At 48.1% G+C, this 22,929-nt stretch overlaps 1 protein-coding gene across 2 annotated transcripts in view; it reads right to left on the reverse strand.

Moving 5' to 3' along the window:
* LOC130869791 (lisH domain-containing protein ARMC9) overlaps positions 1-22,929 on the reverse strand; it is a 104,965-nt gene that overhangs the window by 3,435 nt on the left and 78,601 nt on the right. Inside the window, exon 20 of one of the 2 annotated variants that reach the window (XM_057762227.1) lies at positions 4,879-4,983. In XM_057762227.1, coding sequence (XP_057618210.1) covers positions 4,879-4,983 — 105 coding nt within the window. Of the gene's footprint in view, positions 1-4,878; positions 4,984-22,929 lie in introns of those variants that run through there. The other variant, XM_057762228.1, reaches the window with a different exon arrangement.

Below are 22,929 nucleotides of genomic sequence, written 5' to 3' on the forward strand. Positions count from 1 at the left end.
AGGTTACTACGATCTAAAGACACTGGAAACAGCAGACACAAGCAAGGTCTCTGACTTCCCTGCTATTCTCCATAGAAATAAGAGATAACTTTATGTGAGAGCTGACTCTCCCGTGTCAGGAGAAGACACATTCCTGGTCGGGATGTCAAGGGCTAAGAGAATTCTGTCTAAACACACCGTGTAAAAATATTTCTCACGCCTTTAATTCCAGCACTTGGGAGGCAGAGGCAGGAGGATCTCTGTGAGTTCGAGACCAGCCTGGTCTACAAGAGCTAGTTCCAGGACAGGCTCCAAACCACAGAGAAACCCTGTCTTGAAAAACTAAAAAAAAAAAAAAAAATTCTTGTCAGCTTTTATCTCTCAGTAGAAAACATTACAAACACACCCTAATGCATATTTTAAAAATTACATTTTGTGAATATAAAATAACAACTCTGCTGTAAAGGGAATAATTTATTCTGTGCCAAATATTAATATCCATGGCTCAGGAGCACAAATCCAAGCCAGCCTGAAAGGGGGAACATGAGCTTTCACACCAACAGAGATTAAAGCCATGATTCAAGGGAGAGAGAGGAAGGGAGGGAGGGAGAGGGAGAGGGAGAGGGAGAGGGAGAGAGAGAGAGAGAGAGAGAGAGAGAGAGAGAGAGAGAGAGAGAGAGAGAGAGCGCCTACCAACAGGTAGGGAGGAAGGCGTGGCAGGAAGGGCTTTTCTATTGGCTTCAGACACTGTCTTTATCATGGATGAGATCTTTCCTATGGGAATCAGATACCATCTCTACCGCATTCTTGGTTTTAGGGTCCCTTCCTGGAGACTAGAGAGCTGTGCTAAGCCACACACTCCAAGTTCCACTGCATAGTCAAGAGGATGTCAGCTGAGATACAGAGGTTGGTGGTAAGTAGCTGTTCAGAGAAAGTAAAGGTCACTAGAGGGGGGCTTTGAGGTTTCAAAAACCCACCCTAGGCCTGCCCCCCTCCTCCCTCCGTCTCCTGTATTCAGGTCAGGATGTAGCTCTCAGCTACTGCCCCAGCACCATGCCTGCCTGTCACAGGAATCATGGACTAACCTGATACCATAAGCAAGCTTTCTTTTGTAAGTATCTTTGGCCACAGTGTCTCTTTATAGCAACAGAACAATAACTAAGACACAAGGTATGTTTGTACAGAATTCTTTTGCTTAACCAGAATGGGCAAACACCATGCTGGATGTGACCATTGCCATTCTCTTGTAAGCTTGAAGACTAACTCACTCTCCTACCCAGCATTTGGCATGGACTGGTTCTTTGGTGTAGAGGCTGTGAGCTCTGACACACAGCTCTCTGGAGCTAGAGGCAGCATCACGGCTCAGCAGAGCAGGTACCTGGAGACACCTCCCTTCCAGGTCTGGGCATCTTGGCAAGGTGTCCCAGTTGTACCTTGTCTTTCCCCTGCCCTAAGTACCTGTGCTGGTTTTAAAAATCATTAGTAGTTCTGGACGTGCCGGAGACTTCGGACAGGTCTCAGGGAATTCTGTGCTCTGCAGCTTCTGTGTGGATGTCTATCAGGAGCAGTTCTAGCTGCTCGGTGTCTTCTTTTGTAAATTCCATGAAGGCCTTGACCTTCATTGCCATTCTGCTAGGTCAGGGAAATGGTCTTCAAGACTAAGACTATAAATCTAGTTTTCTGGGGTAGTGTTCAAAACCAAACATCTTCAGACTTAGCCTGAGACCTCTGCTGGGTCCTGCTGAAAGCCCCAAGCCATGACTTCCAGACACAAACCCTCCAGAGAAATGCCTGTGACCCTTGGTCAGTGAGATGTCCCCACAGCTTCATGGTTCCCAGCTGGCTGACGCAGACTGGCCAGAACAGGCCTTGAAGCTGGGTTCTGCTTCTAGTCTAGCCCTCTGCTTCCTGAGCAACAGCAGGAACAAGCCATGTCACAAGTTCCTGCTGCCGTGGACCAAGCCGCAGCGGCTACCAGACGTTCCCCCTCATGCCAAGATGGACCGTATCCCCTGAACTGTGAGCCAAAACAAACCTCCACTCCCTTGAGCTGCTCTGTCAGCTGCTTGGTCACCGTAAAAGTCACTTTTAGTTTCCCTCATTTGGTACCTGCAGTTATGAGATGTGACATCCTTTTATGCACCATGAGTGCAAAGGGCAAGACAAGGCCTCGCTTTTAAGACTCCTCGCCCAGAATGCACAGGCTGCAGGCTAGCAGCTTCAGGTAACGGGTCTGGGTGAAGAAGAGCAGCTTAGGATGATTTTATGAATGATGGAAGCATGAGGAATGTGCATGCACCCTTGGTGACTGTGGCTCTGCCCCAAACTGAGCTGTGAATATATTTAAATAAAGATGTTTCCATGATGAACTCCTGAGCTGGCCTGGGGTTAGGGGCTCAAAAGGCCTCGAAAAAATACATGCCTGCTCTGACCCTAGTACCTGTGAACATGACTTTATTTGCAAAAAGAATCTTTGCAGATACAATTAAGGATCTCTGAAATCATGAAGGCCATTGAAGATGGAGGCAGAGACCAGATTGATGTGGCCACAAGCCGAGGATCACCTGGGGCCACCTTGTGCTGGAAGAATCAAGCAAGGTTTCTCCTTCAGAGCTTCGGGGGTAGGCCAGCCCTGCCAACACCTACAGTTTGGACGTCTGCCCTCCAAAACCATGACAAAAAACATTTCCGCTTTAAGGCAGTCAGTTGTGGTCCTTTGTTCCCACAGCCATGGGAAAAGGATGCCCCTTGGTCTTCACCTCCATAGAAGCAGTTCTTTCTGTCCTCACTCTGACTGCTCACTGCTCCACACATGGTAATGGACACCAGTGAGATAAGAGAGTGTTTAGAACTTTCCTGTGGGATCCAAAACCATTCCCTCCATAGTTAAAGGGACAGCCATGCATTGAGAAGGCTCTGAGTGTGGACTGTGACTGCTAATTGAAAGCTGCCTTCCGCACTCCACCAGTACGTTCAACCAAACTGGCAGTCCTGGATGTTCTGCTCAGGTTTTGTTTAAAACTGTCAGTATATCTTCATAAGATCTCACGCACAGCAGTATACTATGTAGAGGGGCCAACAAAATTAACTGAGGTTGTTTCAGCTTATGTCTGACAAAATTACAATTCATCCCTTTGCTGGCATTTGGGCACTGTGGAGTTGGAGGCACAGACATAGGTGTTATGCCCTGTCCTGCAGAGGAGTCCCACACACTGGCCTCTTCTGGTCACCGGCTTCTGAAGTATAGGGTCTTCTGAAGTAGAGACTCTGAAGAATCATGTCTTTTCTCGGAGAAGCCAGCATGCTCCCCAAGGGAAACAAAAGTCTAGTGACAGTTCAGGACTGCTGCCAGCAACTTGGGGCCCCAGGCTGGTCCCCTCCTGACCTCTGTGAGCATCACTGTATTGATCAAACAGGACCCGAGCGAGTCTCCACAGCCAGCGGGGCTCCTCTGGTCCATGATACATTCTGAGAACAGAGGGTACTGTCCAGCAGACCTTTTCCTAACTGGGTGGCAGTAGCTTCCTCCAGTTTTCTTCAACCACTTCTTTCTCTTCTTTCATTCTTGCCCCCCAGTTCATTTTTCACAAAATAGCCAAGAGTGTGAGTCTAAGCTGATATGATTGATTGATTGATTGGTTGATTTATATTTTAGTAAAATATTTTTGAGATAGCATCTCACATATCCTAAGCAGGCCTCAAACTCACATGCAATTGAAGATGACTTTGAATTTCTTGCCTCTACCTCCTTTGTGCTGGGATTACAAGTATGCGGTGTTTAGAATGGAACCCAAGGCTTCATGCATGCTAGGGAGGCACTCTACCAAATGAGAACACCCCCAGACTCTGTTGAGACATAAATCAACTGAGTCCTGCCTCTGCTCTCACTCCTGTCTTAGTGGTGTGGGAAGTCCTTCTGTCTATGTGTTGCTTTATTGGTTAATGAATAAAGCTGTTTTGGCCAGTGGCTTAGCAGAATAGAAATAGGTGGAAAAACTAAACTGAATGCTGGGAGAAAGAAGACTGAGTCAAAGAGAAGCCATGTAGCCACCGCTGGAGACAGACGCCTCCCCTGGAGCCCACTGGACCTTGCCAGTAGGTCACAAGCCTCATGGTAAAATATAAAATAATAGAAATGGGTCAATTTAAGGATGTAAGAGCTAGCCAAGAAGAAGCTAGAGCAAATTGGCCAAGCAGTGATTTAATTAATACAGTTTCTGTGTGGTTATTTTGAGTCTGGGTGGCCGGGAACAAATGAGTGGCCTTTGACTACATCTTAGTTAGGGTTTCTATCGCTATGAAGAGACACCATAACCATGGCAACTCTTATAATGGAAAACATTTAACTGTGGTGGCTCACTTTCAGTTTTAATTCAGTTCATTATCATCATGGTGGGAAGAATGGCAGTGTGCAGGCAGACATGGTGCTGGAGAAGGAGCTGAGAGTCCTATATCTTGCAGGCAACAGGAAGTTGGCTGAGACACTGGGGGGTAGCCTGAGCATAGGAAACATTCCTCCAATATGTCCATACCCCCTCCAACAAAGCCACACCTCCTAATACTGCCACTCCCTATGGGCGCATGGGGGCCAATTACATTCAAACTACCAGACCATGGAAATGAAAAGACTTAGCTGGGATGGCCATCACTGTGGGTGACACTGCAGACATGGTGAAGACTTCCGGCAGGCCCTTTCATTCCTACTTCTCCCCATCTCCATACACCAGCAGGTCTATCTCTGACAGATCTCCAAGAAACTTCAGGCCCACTGAGAGCAACCGGCTAACATGGACCTTTTCATAACCCAGGCCCCACTGAACCCTGTGCTACTAAAGGCATTAAATTATGCCTGTCCTTCTGCCCCTCCTGTTCCAGAAAACCTCTGGCATGTGCACTTACGCCCAGGTACTCTGTGGTTAGAAGCTTCTCGCCTGAGAGTTCTCCAAGCTGGGGCTGGATCAGTTCATCTTTGTCTAGGTCAGCTTCCATGATGTCATGATCCTCCTGTTTCAAAGGAGACAGGGGTGAGAGTTCTGGACAGTCACCCAGCCACAGCACCCCCAGAGTGTGCAGATAGCTGCTGGGAAATGGGGACACAGAAGCTATCTGTCCCTTGCTCACCATCCCTCCATAAAGAATAGGGGCAAAGCTGACAACCCCTGAGGAAGTTGGGCTCCCAGGAAATACTTCCGTGGCTGTGGACATGAAGAGGTCTAAAGGGCCCCTTGGCAGGCCTCACAGCAAGGATAGGTCTATCTCTGAGAGGTCAATGGATCAAATGAAAGGGCAAACATAGATTGGATCACAGACAACTGGGAAACATTTCCACGCATACGTGCCTTACGGGTGGTACACAACACCCGCTTGCTCTCTAGTGTCCGCAGGGCATATGAAGACTATGCACTTTGGTCTCAGTCACTAAAATAAGACAGTGGGCCTGAAGAGACTGCCCAATGGTCAAGTGCTTGCTGTGTAAGCACGAGGAGCTGTGTTCAAACCTTAGCACATACGTACCAAGCTGGGTATAGTTCTGCATATGCTATAACCCAGTGTTGTAGGAAGGAAGAGAGCAGAGACAGAGTTGCTAGGGCTTGCTGGCTACTTAGAGCCGAGACAAAGAAAGGAGAGCTCCAGGTTTAGGGACAGACTCTGCCTCAAAGGAATGAAGGTAAGAGTGAAAAAGACATCCATTGCCCTCCTCTGGCCTCTGTACATGCACATGGGCATATGTGCTCACACATGTATGCTCCAGCAGACACACACATACAGAGCGAGATAACAGAACTCACATAACTGTTTGGAAAATGTTGCAGTAGAATGTACACACACCACGGTGGTTCTGAAGTCTACCACTCTCACGAGTCAACCAGTGGCAAAGGAGATTTCCCTGCCAAGTGCAAGAGAAGCTGTCACTGGAGTGCAGGAAGATGAGACGTCAATAGGACTGGCCAAACAATGCATGGCTGATTCAGGCTTCGATTCAGCGAAGGAACTCCTAACTCCAGGGAGTAGTCAATGCAGCATCCAGTTGACAACGAGAATTTCAATGATTAGACACACAGCAGACAGACAACAATGCAACTCAGCAAATAGAGAAGGTGGCTTTGCTTCTGGGAAAAGGTGGTGGACATACCTCCCTTTGTCCTGTTATCAAGAAAACCCTGGATGCTACATATACAACAAACACACAAGACCCTGGAAGGTGCAGACTAGCTAGGAGTGACATCTGTCAGACTTGGTGCCCAAGAAGCCAGCAACCAGAATGCCAATGGGGAAGACATGTTCCTCTGAAGCTACATTAAAGGAGAACACTAAGAGTTTAGACATGCTTTAGAAAATAACGACCTTAATAAAACATTGTGACCAATGTCCAACCTTGCCAGCAAAGGCCTCTGACTCCTGGGCTTCTGCTCTCCAAGACTGATGAAGCCTCTACATCTCCAGCTGGTGAGCCAGAGAAAGCCAAGCAGAGGGGCATTTCATCTGTGCTGGGCAGTGCAGAATCCCCCACTGCCCAGTAAGTAGATCCAGATGGAACAAAGGCTGCCACTCCCATGTGATAGCAAATTGGTGTCTCCCTGCTGGCATAGTGTTGAGGCCAGTGGCAAATAATAATGAGGCAATCCTATCCTTTCTTGTCAAGGGTATTAGTGGAAGCCTAGGAGGGAATCTGGACCATCTACCTATGGCTGCAGAAATAATGGGGGTCATCCATCTGGAACTCAGTGAGGTCCAAAGGTTGGCCACCCTTGCTGCAAGGCTCAAGGTTTGGTGTTGAGTCTGTCCTCAAGTGGTACTGAAATCATTTGCTTTATATCTGGTCCCTGTAAATCAAACAGGGTGAGGATGGAGGGGCAGGGCCTTGCGACAAAGCTACCTCAGAGATACATAAGTCCCACAGAGGCGTTTCTGTCAGCCTTTTCCCATCCTGGGCCACTGATCATGGAGTTGTCTTCCATTCAGGCAGGTTCTTATTTGTTTGCTTCAGCCAAACCATCAGGTAGGAGAAAGCAGATGGTGTAGCTCACCCCAGGCAGACCGAGATTCTGGCAAGTTCTGGTCAATAGCACCTGTGAGCCTTGGACTTCCTAGTCAAGTTTGCTTGGTTGTTTGTGTCTCATGATGACTTTAAAATAAATGCCCAGCAGGAAGGTAGGTGGTTCCTTCATGAGTTCAAGGCCAGCCTGGGCTAATAGTGAGCCCCCCCCCCCCCGTCACACAACAACACACAAACAGACAAAAAAATTCAGTCATTATTTAACTCTTTGTCAGGTGCGGGGCACATATCTTACGTGCCAGCAAATGAGAGGGCTGAGGAAGCACAACAGGCTAAGACAGTCTAAAAGGAGGCTAGCAGAGGGGGAGGACCCCAATTGTCAGAGCCACTATGCAGCCAGAGTAATCCAGACTGTGTGCTTCTGGCAGAGCGACAGGCAGATTTAACAAAAACTGAAGAGGACTCAGAAACAGACCTATACAAATGTTCCTAGCTGGCTTCTTCCCTCTCTCTCTCTCTCCCTCTCTCTCCCTCTCTCCCTCTCTCTCCCTCTCTCTCCCTCTCTCTCTCTCTCCCTCCCTCCCTCCCTCCCCCCCTTTCTTTCTTTCTTTTTTTCTTTCTTTGGAGTCTGGAATCTTCCCATGTTGCCCAGCAGTCTTGAACTCTTGGGTTCAAGTGATCCTACTGAGACTACAAGTCTACGTCATTGTACCTGACTAGCGTCCAACCAATTTTGACAAAAGAACACTGTAAGACTTGGTAAATAGTAACCACACTGTCTGGGGACAAGGAAAGAAAATGTCCTTATGTATTCAGTACAAACGCAAATTTCCCCATGAGTACCTTTGACCTCTGATTGGCTGAATCCTCTGGTGCAGAATCTGTGGACACCAAGGGCTGACTGATGACATCACTAGGCTGTGTATGAACAGGGGAGGTGACACAGTCATCTCTGATGAGAATTACAGCTACCTGACAAAGATCCAGCAAACTGAGCCACATGATGGCTGCCAAGACACCCATGGTTTTCATCTCCACTTCTTACAAACTTGGGGGACTTTTACTATTTGTACAATTTGGGAATACTGGATTGATGGAAAAGTTCTCATCAATCATTTGTGCCTTTCCCCAGGAATGCTGCTTCTAAGCTTCCCCAGGAAAGTCCTGAACATACTACCCCTCCCGATTTTAGGGAGATAGCCTTATCTACCTTAAGGTCTTCCTTATGCCTTGGAGGTTGTGACACACATAAAGAAGAAGCCAGAGGTCTCTTTATGAGGCTATGAAATAGTCTTGAAACATCTGTCCCTGTACTTTCTTAGGAACAAGATAATCAAAACAAAGCAAACTTAAAAAGGTCAACAAGATTCAGTGGGCTGGAAGAATTGGCCATAGGCCAGATTTCAAGCCTCTTCCCACTGTGCACTCAGACAATTACGTGGCATAGACAGCAACAAAGTTAGGTTAGCTGAAGTTACCTCTGCCCTATGCAGAGACTTTAACTGTTGGGTAAGGAATAATGTAGGGAGATGATAAATAAATGAGATGTCAGGACACAGAGCCACCATGGTGTCCTATGACACAGGAACAACAGAATGCCAGGATTAGACATAAACCAATTCTATAAAGATAAAATGTAAACATTGTATTACGCCAGAATTTAAATAATAACTGCTTGAGGATTTTTCTTGGGCACTCTGACCATTAAGAGCTAACTACACTGCTGGGGACACGGCCATCTGCCCAGGCCGCCTTGGAGACTTGGTTTTGGTCCTAATGTCCTTGTAGTCACAAGAGTTACCAGCCTAAGAACAGGCCGTCATATGCCTCTAGATTCATAAAAACTGGGTTATGGGATTAATGAATAAAATGATAACTGTTTATTAATGATGTCAAAATTTGGGGGGAAATGATAATTCTGTTCTGTCATAGTTTATTAATGATGAATAAAAGATGAGCAAGAGGAAGTGAAACACAGGTCCAAAGCCAAAAATGCTATGATCTATGTTTTAGAACAACATGGAATCTATCCCTGCTTACTAAATTCTGTATAAATAAAGAAGCGCTCTGGCTACCAGTCAGTCAGACTGCAAGGTTCTCCTGACCATGATGCCTGGCTCACTCCATTCCTCGCCGATTCCTTCCATCCCTTCTGGACCTGTCAACCTAGGGCTGGCTCCTGGCGGGGAAGTATGTGGACACCAAGGGCTGACTGAAGGTATCACTAGGCTGTGCAGGGGAATTCTGTGGTACCTTCCATGTCAGATTGTCCTCTGTAGGTTAAGTCACAAAGAGCAGTATGAAGTGGCCTTGGACCTGCAGTGACTGGGGCATCAGCTGCAGACGGAGGGAGCTGGTTGGTGCTGAGAACGAGCAAGGCATGGTGGTGACCAAGTGTGGCACAGTCTTCGAGGGGAGCCCCAAGCTACCTCAAAACAAAGTCTCCAAGTCAGCCTGGGCAGATTGCCACATCCCAGGCAGTGTACGGTTAACTTCCAATGGTCAGAGTGCCCAAGAAATGGCCTCAGGCCACCTGGCACCTGCGTCCCTGGTGACAATGCTCCCTAAGATAGGCCACCCGACCTGCCACTGATTCCTTGGACACCCAACAGCATAATGGCTGGATTTAGTTCCCTTCGGTTTCCCAACAGGAAGAGGAAGCACTGTTCTGAAAATGTGGGTACCCTGTGCTTCCTTGAAGTCATTTTTTGGTTGTTGTTGGTGTTATGGTTTAAATACGAAATGTCCCCCATAGGCTCATGCACTGGGGGCTCGAACCTTACACTGAAGATGCTATTTGGAGAGGTTCTGGGAACTTTAGAAAGTGAGGCCTAGCCGGGCGGTGGTGGTGCACGCCTTTAATCCCAGCACTCGGGAGGCAGAGGCAGGCGGATCTCTGTGAGTTCGAGGCCAGCCTGGTCTACAAGAGCTAATTCCAGGACAGGAACCAAAAGCCACGGAGAAACCCTGTCTCGAAAAAAAAAAAAAAAAGTGAGGCCTAGTTGGAGGGAGGCGGTCATTGGAATGTGCTCTGGGGGTGATGCCATGCTCTGGCCTTCCTCGCTGTTTTCTGAAGCCACGAGGAAAGCAGCCGCTGCCACGCATTCCCATTTTGATAATACTCTGTGGCACCTCAGCCCAGAGCAATGGAAAACTCTGAAACCACGAGCCAAAGCAAATCCCCACCTTCTTTCAAATGGTCTCTCTCTGTTACTGACTGACTGGTCTTTGTGGATCAGATTACAGGTAAATAATCAGCTCCTAAAGCAGCTAAGGGTCATATGTGGGCCTGGGGCTGGGCTGGAGCCTGAGGACCCCGCAGTGAGGTCGCCTGACTTGAACTGTCTGTGCTACACAGCAGGTGCTGTCTGCCTGGTACTGCTAGAGATGTCAGCCAGGGAGGAGCTAACTGAAGAGCAGGAGATTTTGCTTTCCCAGGCAGTCTCTAAGGGCAGGTCAGAGGCATGGCCGAGGCAGGTGGACACAACCCCATCAGCTTCCATCTGACCGTACTGAGTGGATGCTCACTTATTCGAGACCCTCACCTCAGACGTCCTTAGCACTTTATTCCTGAGTGGGGCGCCCTCTGATCTACCCCTCTGATTGGGAAACTCAGGTCTGGAGAGCAAAGAGCACAGAGTGACAGTCTAGCCTTGAGTGTGGCCTGCAGCTTGGGCAGGCCCTTTCTGTCTAGGTTTTTCTAACTCAGGCCATAGTGCTCTGTGGGGAAAGCCTGTTTCTGAGGATGCACAGTGGGAACTGCCCAGGTCCCTTTACGCACCAGGTCCCTGGTGTCTGGCTGTAACTGCTCCACAGGGCACAGCGAGGAAAGGGAGGGAGGGAGGGCCAAGTCTATAGTCTGGACTCCACAGGTTCATTCTTCTCTTTTTCTTGCTTTTGTCTAACAACAGGTTGAGGATCCATTTGTCTAGCCCAGAAAGCAGGCTCTCGTCACTGCTGTGAGCTTTGTCCGGGCCCAGTCTTTACAGTGAGGGCAGCTACATGCACCAGAGGAGTCGTCATCCTGAAATTTCCCTTGGAGTTCCCCAAAGGTAATGCTATCTACAAACTCCGAGCCTGGGGTCACCTCTGGGAGGGGGGAATTTATGGTGCTTGGCTCGGAGTTGAGTTTACAAAAATAGCAACACCTTAGGGATCAAATAGCACGTGTATATTATGTGATTATTTCAGGAAAGTGACTGCTCCTTGGGAACCAAGGCAGCGGGCTCTGCGGTCTGCTGAGTGGCAGGCATGCGGGCCAGGTAGTATTTCACCTCCTCTCCAGGGAGCACGCCGTGGAGGCCTCAGCTGGAAATGGGCATGTGAATCACAGTTTCATGAGGTATTGGTGACACACTACTTCCCTGCCAAGAGGGAAAATGAAACACTCAGGAACAACAAAAGTCCACATTCCGTGTCAAAGACAAAGAAACCCAATGGCTGACCTCAGCCAATACCTGCAGAAGTATTGCTTTACCCGGGACAAGAAGAACATATGTAAGACCCATTCATCTGCAAATCGACCTATATGTACCCACACTTGCCAGCGGCACCCCTTAACTGCAATGACCTCAAAGTGAGCTAGTAAGAGAGGCACTTAAATATTCGGCCAATTTTGGTTTTTAAAACTAACAAGTTAAAAGCTTTTTTAAAAATTGGAAGTATTTTAAAAACTTTATGTGTGTGCATTCATGCACATGCATGTGCATGTGAGTGTGGGTGCCTGTGCAGCCTCCTTGAGCTGGAATCTCATGTGGGTGTGAATCACCCTGCCTCGTGTGAGCGCTGGGCACCCAGTTTGGTCCTCTGTTAAGAGCGATACGCATTCTCACTGAGCCATCTCTCCAGTTTCCCCTTCCCCCTTTAAGGACAGGGTTCAACTAGCATAGTTGGCCTTGATCCTTCCGCTTCCATATCTTAGGTACTGGGATTATAGGCATGGACCACCATACCTGGGGTACATGGTGCTGGGGTTTGAACTCATGGCTTTGTGCTCACTACATAAACATTCTACTAACTGAAACACTTCCTCAACCATGTTCACTGCTGCTCTATTCATAATAGCCAGAGATGGGAAACGATCTAGATGCCTGACAATGGGTGGATAAATAAAGAAAATGTGGTACAGTTATATAATGGAACATGACTCAGCCAAAGAAAAATGAAATTTGAAGGTAAATGGATGGAACTAGAAAGAAAATCATCCTGAGTGAGGTAACTCTCACACCCAGAAGGATAAATTATGATCCATGCCTTGCTCAGACATCATCAGAGAAGTTTCCTCATGTAGCAGTTGGGAACAAATACACAGACCTACAGCCAGAAAACATAGAGAAAGACCTTGAACACTGAGCACAAAAAGAGATGTATGTCTCCATCCAAAGTTCTCGCTCAGGACTCAGGGAGCCCGGCCAGAAGAGGAAGTGGAAAGTACAAGAGCCAGCGGGGAGGGAGGACCCCAAAGAAACAAGGCCTTGTGGACACGCAGGGCAGGTGCATACACGAACTCACTGAGACTGAGGCAGGGCACGGGGTCTGCCCAGGTCCGCACCAGATGGAGTCCTAGAACTGAATGAGAAGTGGACAGATGGCCCAATCCCTAACCCAGAAGCTATTTCTAATGGAGAGCCACTTGTAAATGAAAATTTAGTATTCTCCAAGGGAACCTCACCGGAGAAACTCTTAAGGGTAGGCCCCATGTCCAGTGATGGTCAACACAGAATGAACTCAGTGGCTTCTTTTTCCTTTAATGTTATGTCAGGGCTTTTTTTTAAAGCCTTATAGGCCCTTTGCACATACAGTATGGCTTCCGGTTCATGTTGTTATGGTATCCCTGTGTGTGTAAACGTGTGTCTGCATCTACATGCATTTCTTGTGCTCTTTCTTTGGCTTTTTCTTGTTTAGTTGTTTTGTCCTATTTTGCTCTTTTTGTTTTGTTTTAATTTATTATTATTCCTTAGATGTCTATTTGTTTTTCAAGGAAAGGAAGAAAGGCTGTGGATCTGGATGGGCAGGAACGGGGAGAGTAGAGGGAGGGGAAACCATAATCAGGATATATTGTATGAAAAAAATTTATTTTCCATTAACAAACAAAACCCATAGCTGACTGCGGTTCCAGCCACGCTCTAAAGTTAGTGCTGGTGGAGAAGTCAGAGGCTGCGGGCTGCAGAGGAACCCATCACGTGCTGGGAAAGACAGGAGAAACATAGGGAAGCCTCTACAAGACACAGTGCCTGTGACAGCAAGCGACATGGGCTCCATTTTTTGAGTGACAAACGGCTGAAACTAGCTGGAGCATGCAGTATGGTGGTGAGAGCCGGGCATTCAGCAAGGATGGCGGCTCAGGTGTGTGAGCACGGGCGGGGCACTGCCTCTCACAGGTGCAGTTCAAAAGGGAAGAGCAGTGGCCCCACGTGAGTGCTGGCCACTTTAGTGCCCAGTGGACACAAAGCATACCCCCCCCCCCAGGGCTAGGTTTACTCTTGAGGTAAGAGGAAGGGCACAGGAAACCATGCGCCCCATGCTACAACATGGGTATGAAGTTTTCACAGTTGGAGAACAAAGCAAAGCCGTAATCAAGGCGCTTTCCAAACCCACTGGTGGGAATATTAGCAGGTGGGTTACAGCAACTCGGGGACGCCCCTGCCATGGGTCTCAGATGCCATCTGCTGACATTCTTAGCTTGGGGGTGGTGGGAGCTGTGGGAGCCCTGGGAGCTGGAGCGCCAGCAGGATTCACCTGTTAGTCATGGCGTTCCGTCAGACACAAAGACGGGCAACGAAGGAGGCTGAAGACAGCAGCAGATCATTTTGCTTTGGATCTGCAACATTCCAATCCCTCACAACCACAAAGTTCTAGTCAGTTAATCAGCTTGTGAAACCTTTAACACAGCTGTGGCTGCGTTCTGGAACTTGAGTTCACAGCCAGATGCACCCCTGAGCTGGTTACCTGGTGGGTTTCTGAGTGGCTCATGAATGCCCACGGAAGAGTGTTTAAAAAATCCACGTTGGGAAGGAAGGGACCAGTGAACAAGGAAATGCTTGGAGAATAAATGCCTCTTTAGGGTGGGTCTTAAATACCATTGTTGGAGGAATTTTACTAAAATTACTGCCTTTATGTTCTGAGGCAGAATGTACCAGGTTACTGGAGTGCAGTGGTAACAATTACTCCAAGAATTAAGAATGCCTTAGGAAAAAAAAAAGGCCCCTGAGCTGAGATGAATTGATGCTCTGAAACGAGGCTTCCCCATGGAGTCCGTGATCTTATGACACGACAAGATTCTTAACTGGGGCTTTAGATACATAATACTCCAGACAAACCAGATTCTAAGCAGCTGGCCTGAAAACAGAACTAGGGTTGACCACTAAATGCATTTGAAAACTCAGATTCCTCCAGATAGAGTGCAGGCAGGAGAATGGACTCGAGTGGTTTCCCTAAGACAAGTGAGAGTCTCCAGCATGAATTGAAAGAATTACAGACTTTGACGAGCGTCTGAACTTGAGACAGCTTCTCAGCAGGCTGAGCTATAAGCCTCGCTCTTTGTAAACACACAGGAAAGCCCTCCCCACATGGGACAGCCTGCGAGGGTGGACCAAGGTGACCAGGCTCGGTATTGTGTGCAGAGGGCCCTTCTCCATCTGTAGGAGCTTTCCTCCCGAGCCTGTGCCAAGGCCTGGGCTGTGAGCGGGCTCTGAATCCTAAAGGACTCTCCCTGTGGTGCCCAGCTGCTGTAACATCAATTTCTTCATCTACGAAATGCTTCCAGCCTCATGATGGCCAGTGTGACAAACGGACCAGCTCAATAAGCAGATATGGTTTCTACAATGACAAGGGGAAACCAGGAGACTAGCATCCACTTTCTGACATCAAGACTACTGCTTCAGCTACTCAGTTTGCTCAATAATCTCCTGAATTCTAACCAAAAAAGGGCAAGAAATAGAAGGTGGTGTTAATAATGCCATGGGAGAACAATGTATTTAATATAGAGAGTCCGAGGTGACGTGGAGGCTTGACAGGACCGGAAGTGACTACAGCATAAGCTTCCATGAGGTCAGAAAACAAGGAACTTGCTTTGGAGCAGCTCTGCAGAAACACCCATGCTGTAGACGAGAGGCAAGGGGCAGCATAACTCTTGCTCCTCATATAGGGAGACAATTCCCTGGGGTCACTGGGCAGGTGTGCACTGTGGAAATCCCACGTTCACCAGAGAGTCCTGCCAGTCTTATTGAAGTACCCATGACCCATGTTTTCCTGTGAGGAAGCAAGGACTTTGGGGAACGGGCAGCATGACTCCTGGCTGACTATTAAATTCTCCCTTGGTGTGGGATCAGAGACCGGTGAGACGGTACTTCGCCAGCACCTGCTGTCTGGACCACTCCTCAGACATCCTGAGAAACTACAAGACGACTGCGGTGAACTACCCAGGCCTGAAAGCAGAGCACAGCCAGGGCTGTTCCAGACAGTTGTGCTAGATCAGGGGTTCTCAACCTGCTTAGCGCCACCACCTTTAATAGAGTTCCTCATGCTGTGGTGACCTCAACTATAAAATTATTTTCGTTGCTACTTAACAACTGTAATTTGCGATTGTTATGAGTCACGATGCAAATACCTGGTACGTGGCCCCTGTGAGAGGGCTGTGGACCCCTAAGGGGTCGCAACCCACATGCTGAGAACCATGGCATGAGCCTTTCTGCTATCACAGACCTCAGGGCTTCCAGACCCCCCTGCAGCGATTCCCACCTAGTCCCTGCGGCCTAGCACAAGGACCTCGGGCTCACTTGGTTAACTAGAACACACACCTGTGCCACCTCTGCTGGCGTTGCAACCTTAGGCTCAATACGAAGGAAAACCTCAGACACAGCGGAGCCCACCGGCAGCTGAGGGTCGGCAGGCTGAGCTGTGACGGCAGCCAGGCAGAGCACTGGAAGCTCCTCCTTGCCTGACCACAATTCCTTTCCTTCCTTACCCCATATGAGTCCTGAGATAACGCAGGCCATAAGCCTTGGCAGCAAGTACCTTCACCCACCAAGCCATCTTGCCAGTCCATTAAAAACTTATTTATTTTAAAGACAATTTCCAGCTGAGCAGAGCAGAAGAAGCCCCAGCAGCTGACTGGAACAGGCTGGCATAGAGGGACTGAAGGAACAAATGCCCCAGAGATCAAGTTGGGGGTCCCCACTCCCCAACCTGGAGGAGGGGAAGGTGGGAAAACTGTCACCTTAGAATCGAAATGCTTCTCACGTGGGAAGCATGTCCTTTTATATCAGCACAAATGTCATAAAGAAAGAACTATGATATACTGTGAGTTCTAAAATAATATTCAGATGAACTTCAAAATTTTCACAGAAAAAAAAAATAAAGAAAAGAAAAAACTCTTCCTGGCTGACCAGTACATAAATCAGTCTTACCTTGAGACAGCCAGGCTCCAAACACAACTCCTTCCTTATTTAACCCCCTTCTGACTCTCCCTCCTCCCTCTCCCCCTCGGGTGAACGTTGAGTGTAGCATGCATGTGTCTGCATGTTTGTGCATGCATGTGTGTGTCTTTTTTGATCACGTTGCACTTCCTGAACCTGAGCTCACCGACTCTGCGAAGCTACGCAGCCGGTTTGTCCCTGGTGCCACCTTCACCTCGCAGCACTGTGGTTACAGGCAGGCGGTCACACCTGCCTGGCTTTAGTGTGGGTTCTTGGGATCTGAATTCTGATCCTCAGGCTTGTGGAGCAAGCACTTTCTCTGCTGAGCCATAATCCCTGTCCTTGTCCTGTCTTTCACCCATGAAGGAGGCAAAAACATCTCATCTGGCTGCTTCCTTTACCTGGCTCCATCCCCGTCTCCCATGACCCTGGTTCTCTCCGACTAAGAATGAGTAGACCACAGTTAGCATCCACACATGGACCCCAGGCTGGTGCTTTACATGGGGTGTGGCGTTCTTTGAAGATCAAGGGTCCTCAGAGGCTAATTTATTGAATGCTTGGTCCCTAGCTAGTGGCATTATTTGGGGAGAGGGGCTTCTGGAAATGGTGAGGGTGGGAGCGAGTTGAAAGAAGCACACGGGGTGTGTTTCTAAAGGCAATGTCTGGGTCCTAGTCTCTTCACAGCTTTCTGTCTGCCATGAGGTGACAGGCTCACATTCCCACCACGCTAACCACGAGCAAAAATGAATCCTCTAAGCTCTGGCAGGAGGCGTTTTGTGACAGTGACACAGTAACCAGGCACCGTTTCTCGGTGCTTGCACAGACGCTGGAAGAAAAGGGACGTCACAGACAGGAAGACTGAGCCGAGTGAGGTGAGCCCACTTGTTCAAGGTCCTCACGGGGACAAATGGTGGCAGAACTCGGGCCTGAGATGAGATGTCTTTCTTAGTACTTAGATTTGCTACCCACTGCCTTGACTTTCAGGGCATTAACTATGTGCCTGTCCATTTCTAGGGTCTCAGGGGATACACAGGGCTCTCATGCTTGGCCCACGTGTTCCCTGCTGCCCTGGGCTTGAGAAAAGGACAAAGACAGAAAGTTGATCAAATGACACAAGACAAGAATTTGACCCAAGACCCCAGTTAACCTGAAGCCATAAGCTGACCTGTTAGTAACATGTCCATCAGAGATCCAAACAGTAGCTGTAGCTTCAACCCCACCCCAGGGTGTTCAGCCTTCTGGACTAGAGTTCTGCGCAGCACCAGAAGGAGGAGTGGACACCATAATGTATAGGAAAGATGGGAGGGAGCAAGCACTTGTGCACACCATAGGCTACAGCCTGACTCACTGTCTAAAAACAGATCACTCTATCCCCATCTTACAATGGGAAAGCAAACCTAATAATGTGTGTGGAAGTGGAAGGTAGACGAGGGTCTTACTGGGTGTGTTCTGACCACAAGTGGACATCTTACTGGGTGAGTTACAGAACACAGCATGTTTACAGAGGGATTGTATCAAAGGGTCCAGCATCTTCAGAGAGCAATCTGGCAGGAACCAGTGAGGTTGAAACCATCATAGCACTTGAGTCAGTGACCTGAGGTCTGGAAAGCCCCCCGCCCTCCACTGCACACATGCGCAAAGGAAGCTTTGGGCGATACTGAGCAAAACCCAGAAACAGAAAGGGAAACTGGTGTGAGTCTGCATGGGTTCAGGTGTGCTGGTGTGCAGACATGCATGGAAGCTTCAGGTAAACTTCAGGTGTCCTTCCTCAGGCACTGTCTGTCTCGGGTTTGGAGATGGGGCTACCCTCTCCTTGGCCTGCAGCTGGCCACATAGTCTAGGACGCTCCACCTTAAAAAAAATTATTTTTTATTATTCTTACTTATGTGTATAGGCATAAGCACATTAGTGCAGGTACCTGTAGAGAAGTGGAGTTCCAGTGATGTGTGATGTGAGCTGCCTGTTGTGAGTGCTGGGGATCAAACCCAGGCCCTCTGGAAGAGCGGGACATGCTCTTAAATGCTGAGCCATCACTCCAGCTCCTGAATAACATTCTAAACTTTCCAGAATGTAGAGCGGCTGGAGAGATGGCTCTGTGGTTAAGACCACTGGCTGCTCTTTCAGAGGACCTGGATCCAATACTTAGCCCCAACATGGTGGGTCACAACCATCTGAAACTCTAGTTCCAGGGGATATGATGCCCTCTTCTGACCTCCATGTGCATTGTACATACACGGTACATAGATATACAGGGTAAGTCCTTCTGTTTATGTGTTGCTTTTATTGGTTAATGAATAAAGAAACTGCTTTGGGTCTATAGCAGGACAAACTAGAGCTAGGCAGGGAAAACTAAACTGAATGCTGGGAGGGTCGCAGAGATGCCATGGAGCCACCAGAGGGAAAAGATGCAAGTTGCCAGATAAAACCTTGCTGGTAGGCCACGCACATTGTGGTAAAATACAAAATAATAATAATGGGTTAACCAAAGACATAAGAGCTAACTAGCAATACGCCTAAGTGATTGGTCAAGCAGTGATTTCAATAATATAGTTTCTGAGTGGTTATTTTGAATCTGGGCAGCCGGGAAAGAACAAGTGGCCTCCTTCTACACACATGAAGACAAAATAGCTATATACATAAAAACCAATACAAATTATTTAAAATTTAAAAAAATAGAATGTTCTGCATTTAAAAGGTAAGTGATCAATCCCCGTGTGGCCCATTCCCTGCTCTCAGAAGATGGTCTGTGGTCCACATGCATGGCAGACTAGGAAGGCAGGTGGACAGGAATCAAGAGTGAAGACAGGCTTAGGCCAGGATGTGGACAGAAGAGGAAATGAAAGGGAAGCTGCAAGTGCTTTCAGACAGATGAATCACAGCTCTCGTCTTGTCTGGAGGACGGTGACAATAAGGAGAGAAAAGACTCGGGCTCTTCAGCAGTTAGAGGAGCACAGAACAAGGAAAGGGACTCACCGAGCCCACAGCTCCACATGTCACTCGGCAGACGCTGCATGCCAGGGTTAGACAGTGGGATGAGCATAGCCCTAGTTTGTAGCAGTCAATAGTTGGTCCACTGAGAGAAACTGACCCATGCAAGGTGGTCAGCATGCAGGTGAGACTGTAGTGGAGGATGCCTGTCTTTACCTAAAGGCTTCCTCCATCTAGAAGTGAAGGAAGGCCACAAAGTTGCCTGGTCTCACTGCTCTGAGGCTCAGCTCAAACCCATGGAAAGTCCAGTAAATGAGTTTCTAAAACACCAGGAAGTTTTAACTTTCTTTGTAAATCAGAGAAGTTACTTCTCAGCTTCCTTCCTCTTTCAGAACAAATGCTGACTGCTGGGGCTTAAGAGATGACAGCTCACCAGTTAAGAACATTTGTTGTAGCCAGGTAGTGGTGGCTCACATCTTTAATCCCAGCACTCGGGAGGCAGAGGCAGGCGGATCTCTGTTTGCTGTTCTTGAAGAGGAACCTAGTTGGTTTCCAGCACCCCACACAACGGCTCACAACTGTCTGTAGCTCTTGTCCCAGTACATAACAATCTCTTCTAGTCCTCCGGGGCAGCAGGCATGCATGCGGTGCACATATATGCAGGCAGACAAGACACCCATCCACACAAAATAAAAATAAGTCTTAAAAAAAAAGAAGGAAAGAAAAACAGCCCAGCTAAGACAGGCATTAGTGGCACAAGCCTTTAGTCCAGCACTCAGGAAATAGAGACAGGTAGATATCCGAGTTCGATACCAGTGTGAGCTGAGCTCCATGACAGCCAGGGCTACACAGAGAAACCGTCTCAGAACAAACAGACAACAAAAAAAGTCCAAACATGATGTTCTTCCCAAGTCCCTAGGTGACCTGGTTCCACGTCCCACTCTTTCCCCGCTTCTTACTGTTCTGAAACACACCTGTATCCCACCGCTTCATTAGTCTGCCAGTCCATGCTTTCCCGTCCAGCCCTCCCTCTGCCTACAGCAAGGCCCCTATGTCCTTCCTGCTCTTTAACTCCTCACTGCCCCACTCCTCCCGACTCTACATCACTACGTGTGTGTCTGCCTGAGGTCTGCCTTCCCACTGTCTGCTTTGGTCGTCAGTTCTCACTAGGGCTCCGCAGTTTCTAATAAAACACTGGATACTCAACTCCCCTCTACAGAAACTGGGGACAAAAACATGACAAGACACTGGAAAACGAGGCTGGAGGGATGGGTCAGTGGTTAAGAGCACAGGCTGCCTTTCCAGGGACCCAGGTTTTGGTTTCCAGCACTGACACGGAGGTTCACAACCATGTGTAATTACGGTCCCAGGGGATAGGACATCCTCTTCTGGTCTCCACACTCACTGCATGAATGTGGTACACATAAGTCGGTGAAGGTAAAGCTTCACATAAATAAAATACATAAACAAATAAATAACAAGTTTGAAAATAGGTACCCTGCATGGGTGGGCAATGTTTCCCCCTTCAAAGATATGGTTTATTAAATGAAAATCTTAGGGTTGACAGGATACCTTCTTATGAGTTCCTGATCAAAGAGGCCCTAGGGTCCCTCAAACAACACACGATATTGCCATTGCTTTTGGCTGCTTACCAGTATCAGATGGTATTATATGGCTGAAATCACAACACCCTTTGGCTACAGGACATAGAGAAATCAAGCTAGAACTGACCAGAAAACTTCCTCCTGCTTGTTTGCTTCCATAGTGCCAGAAGGGGCTATGCAAGCTGCTAGAGGAGAGCCATCAACAGTATTGCCCAGTGGAGAACCCTGGCAAGACGCGCTCACTGACGCCATAGTGGGATTACAGCGACGAGGGCAACCAAGCCGGTACTTTTGTTCTAAGGCCTGTTGCACAGGAGGGAGTCAAGCCTGGTACTGTAAACCTGGTCAAAATCCCACGGTTCAGGAAGTCACAGGCCCTAGGGCAGCAGTGGGGAGTGGGGAAGGGATGGGAACCTATTATTGTTGTCTTGTCAAATTGACATGTTGCCAAATTGTCTTCTGTATTTCTGTTCATACACCAAGGTAAGTCCTGTCCCTGTCCTCAACCAGAGATGCTTCCCTGTGCCCTAGTCAGCAGCTGATGCAGACTCAACAAGTCAAAGTGACAGCAGTAAGTGACCACTAAACCCAAATGGGATGTCTGAGCATCCTCCACCCCAATCAGGAACATCCTGGAAGAGGGGCAGGAGAGACTGTACGAGGCAGGGATGGGGAGGAATGCTTGAACTGTCTTCTGACATGACACCGCCATGGCACTCGCGTCACCTCAGCCATGGGGATCTGCATACGGTCATGAGATCGAGCCAACCACAGCCATGGGGATCTATCTGCATACGGTCATGAGACCGAGCCAGCACGGACAGTCAACAGTCCAGCAGGCATCTCTAATAGGACACACACAGACAGTGAGAAAGAGAAAGTGGAAAAGAAAGGAGGCACATTAGGTGCCTGGGGGAAACTGGAGGTAGGTATATAATGATACGTTGTTTACATGTGTAGAATTGTCAAAGAACAAATAAATGTCATTTTACTTTAAAATGATAATGTAATTCACACATTGACTATACTGTTATCCCAAAATACCTGTGCCAATAGGAAAACCCATATACTACTTTAAAAAATTATATTAGGAGAGGAAAAAAACCATTTATTGTAAAGCATTGATTGGCCTTTCTTGGTTTCCATGGGAACGATATCGGGCAAATATGGTTTGTCTATGCCTAGGAACCATGAGGTGTCTTTGAGCCCTCACCTTGTTTTGAGCCAGCTGCTGTCTATTTCCATAGAAACCAGAGTGGAAACAAGGGCAGCAGCCATGAGTCAGCGTGCTGGGCGCTTCATCCCAGCCATGGTCTGGGAGCCCAGGGGCTGTGCTGCAGAAATACATGAACTCAGAAATGGAAAGGGTACCAGAAAAATGTAGAAGTCTTAATTGGGAAACTCTGGCTTCTTTATTGACTTGCCTGAATAATGGAAAAGCCTTGCAAGGAAAATAGACACAGGCGTTTCTCTGCTAATTGAGTACCGGGGAGCTGGAAGCGTGGGCTACCCCGTGCCAAGCAAGCTGGCCAAAACAGGTGACCCTCAGCAGAGGTGATTCATGGAGAAAGTCTACTGTGGACACATGTCCTGAAGAAACTTCAGGTGAGAGAACAATCTTGCAGGTTGGGGGTGAAAGCGTTGGAGCAGAACTGGAACTCTGAGTTCTAATGCAAGACCCTGAGAGGGAACTGGCCTTAATTTCCTATTCTAGCCAGACTGGACAGTGTGCTTCCCATTTAAAATTATTACATCCACATACATACAAGCAAAACACCCAAAGTTTACCAGGCTGGGGTTCTTAATGACAGCTCTCTTAGTTCCCAGTTCCTCCTAGTCCCACTTCCAGGTGCACTTCCTCCTTTGGCCAGGCTCTGAACTACCCCTTACTCAAGAATGCAGCACAAGGTAAGGCTGGGTACACATATCTGCAAGATTCAGTTTAATTTCATCTCTACTAATTACCACCCTGGACCCCTGACTAAGTTTCTGTGCCTCTCAAAGC

Source organism: Chionomys nivalis, chromosome 2 (genome assembly GCF_950005125.1).
Source record: "Chionomys nivalis chromosome 2, mChiNiv1.1, whole genome shotgun sequence".
Lineage (NCBI taxonomy): Eukaryota > Metazoa > Chordata > Mammalia > Rodentia > Cricetidae > Chionomys > Chionomys nivalis.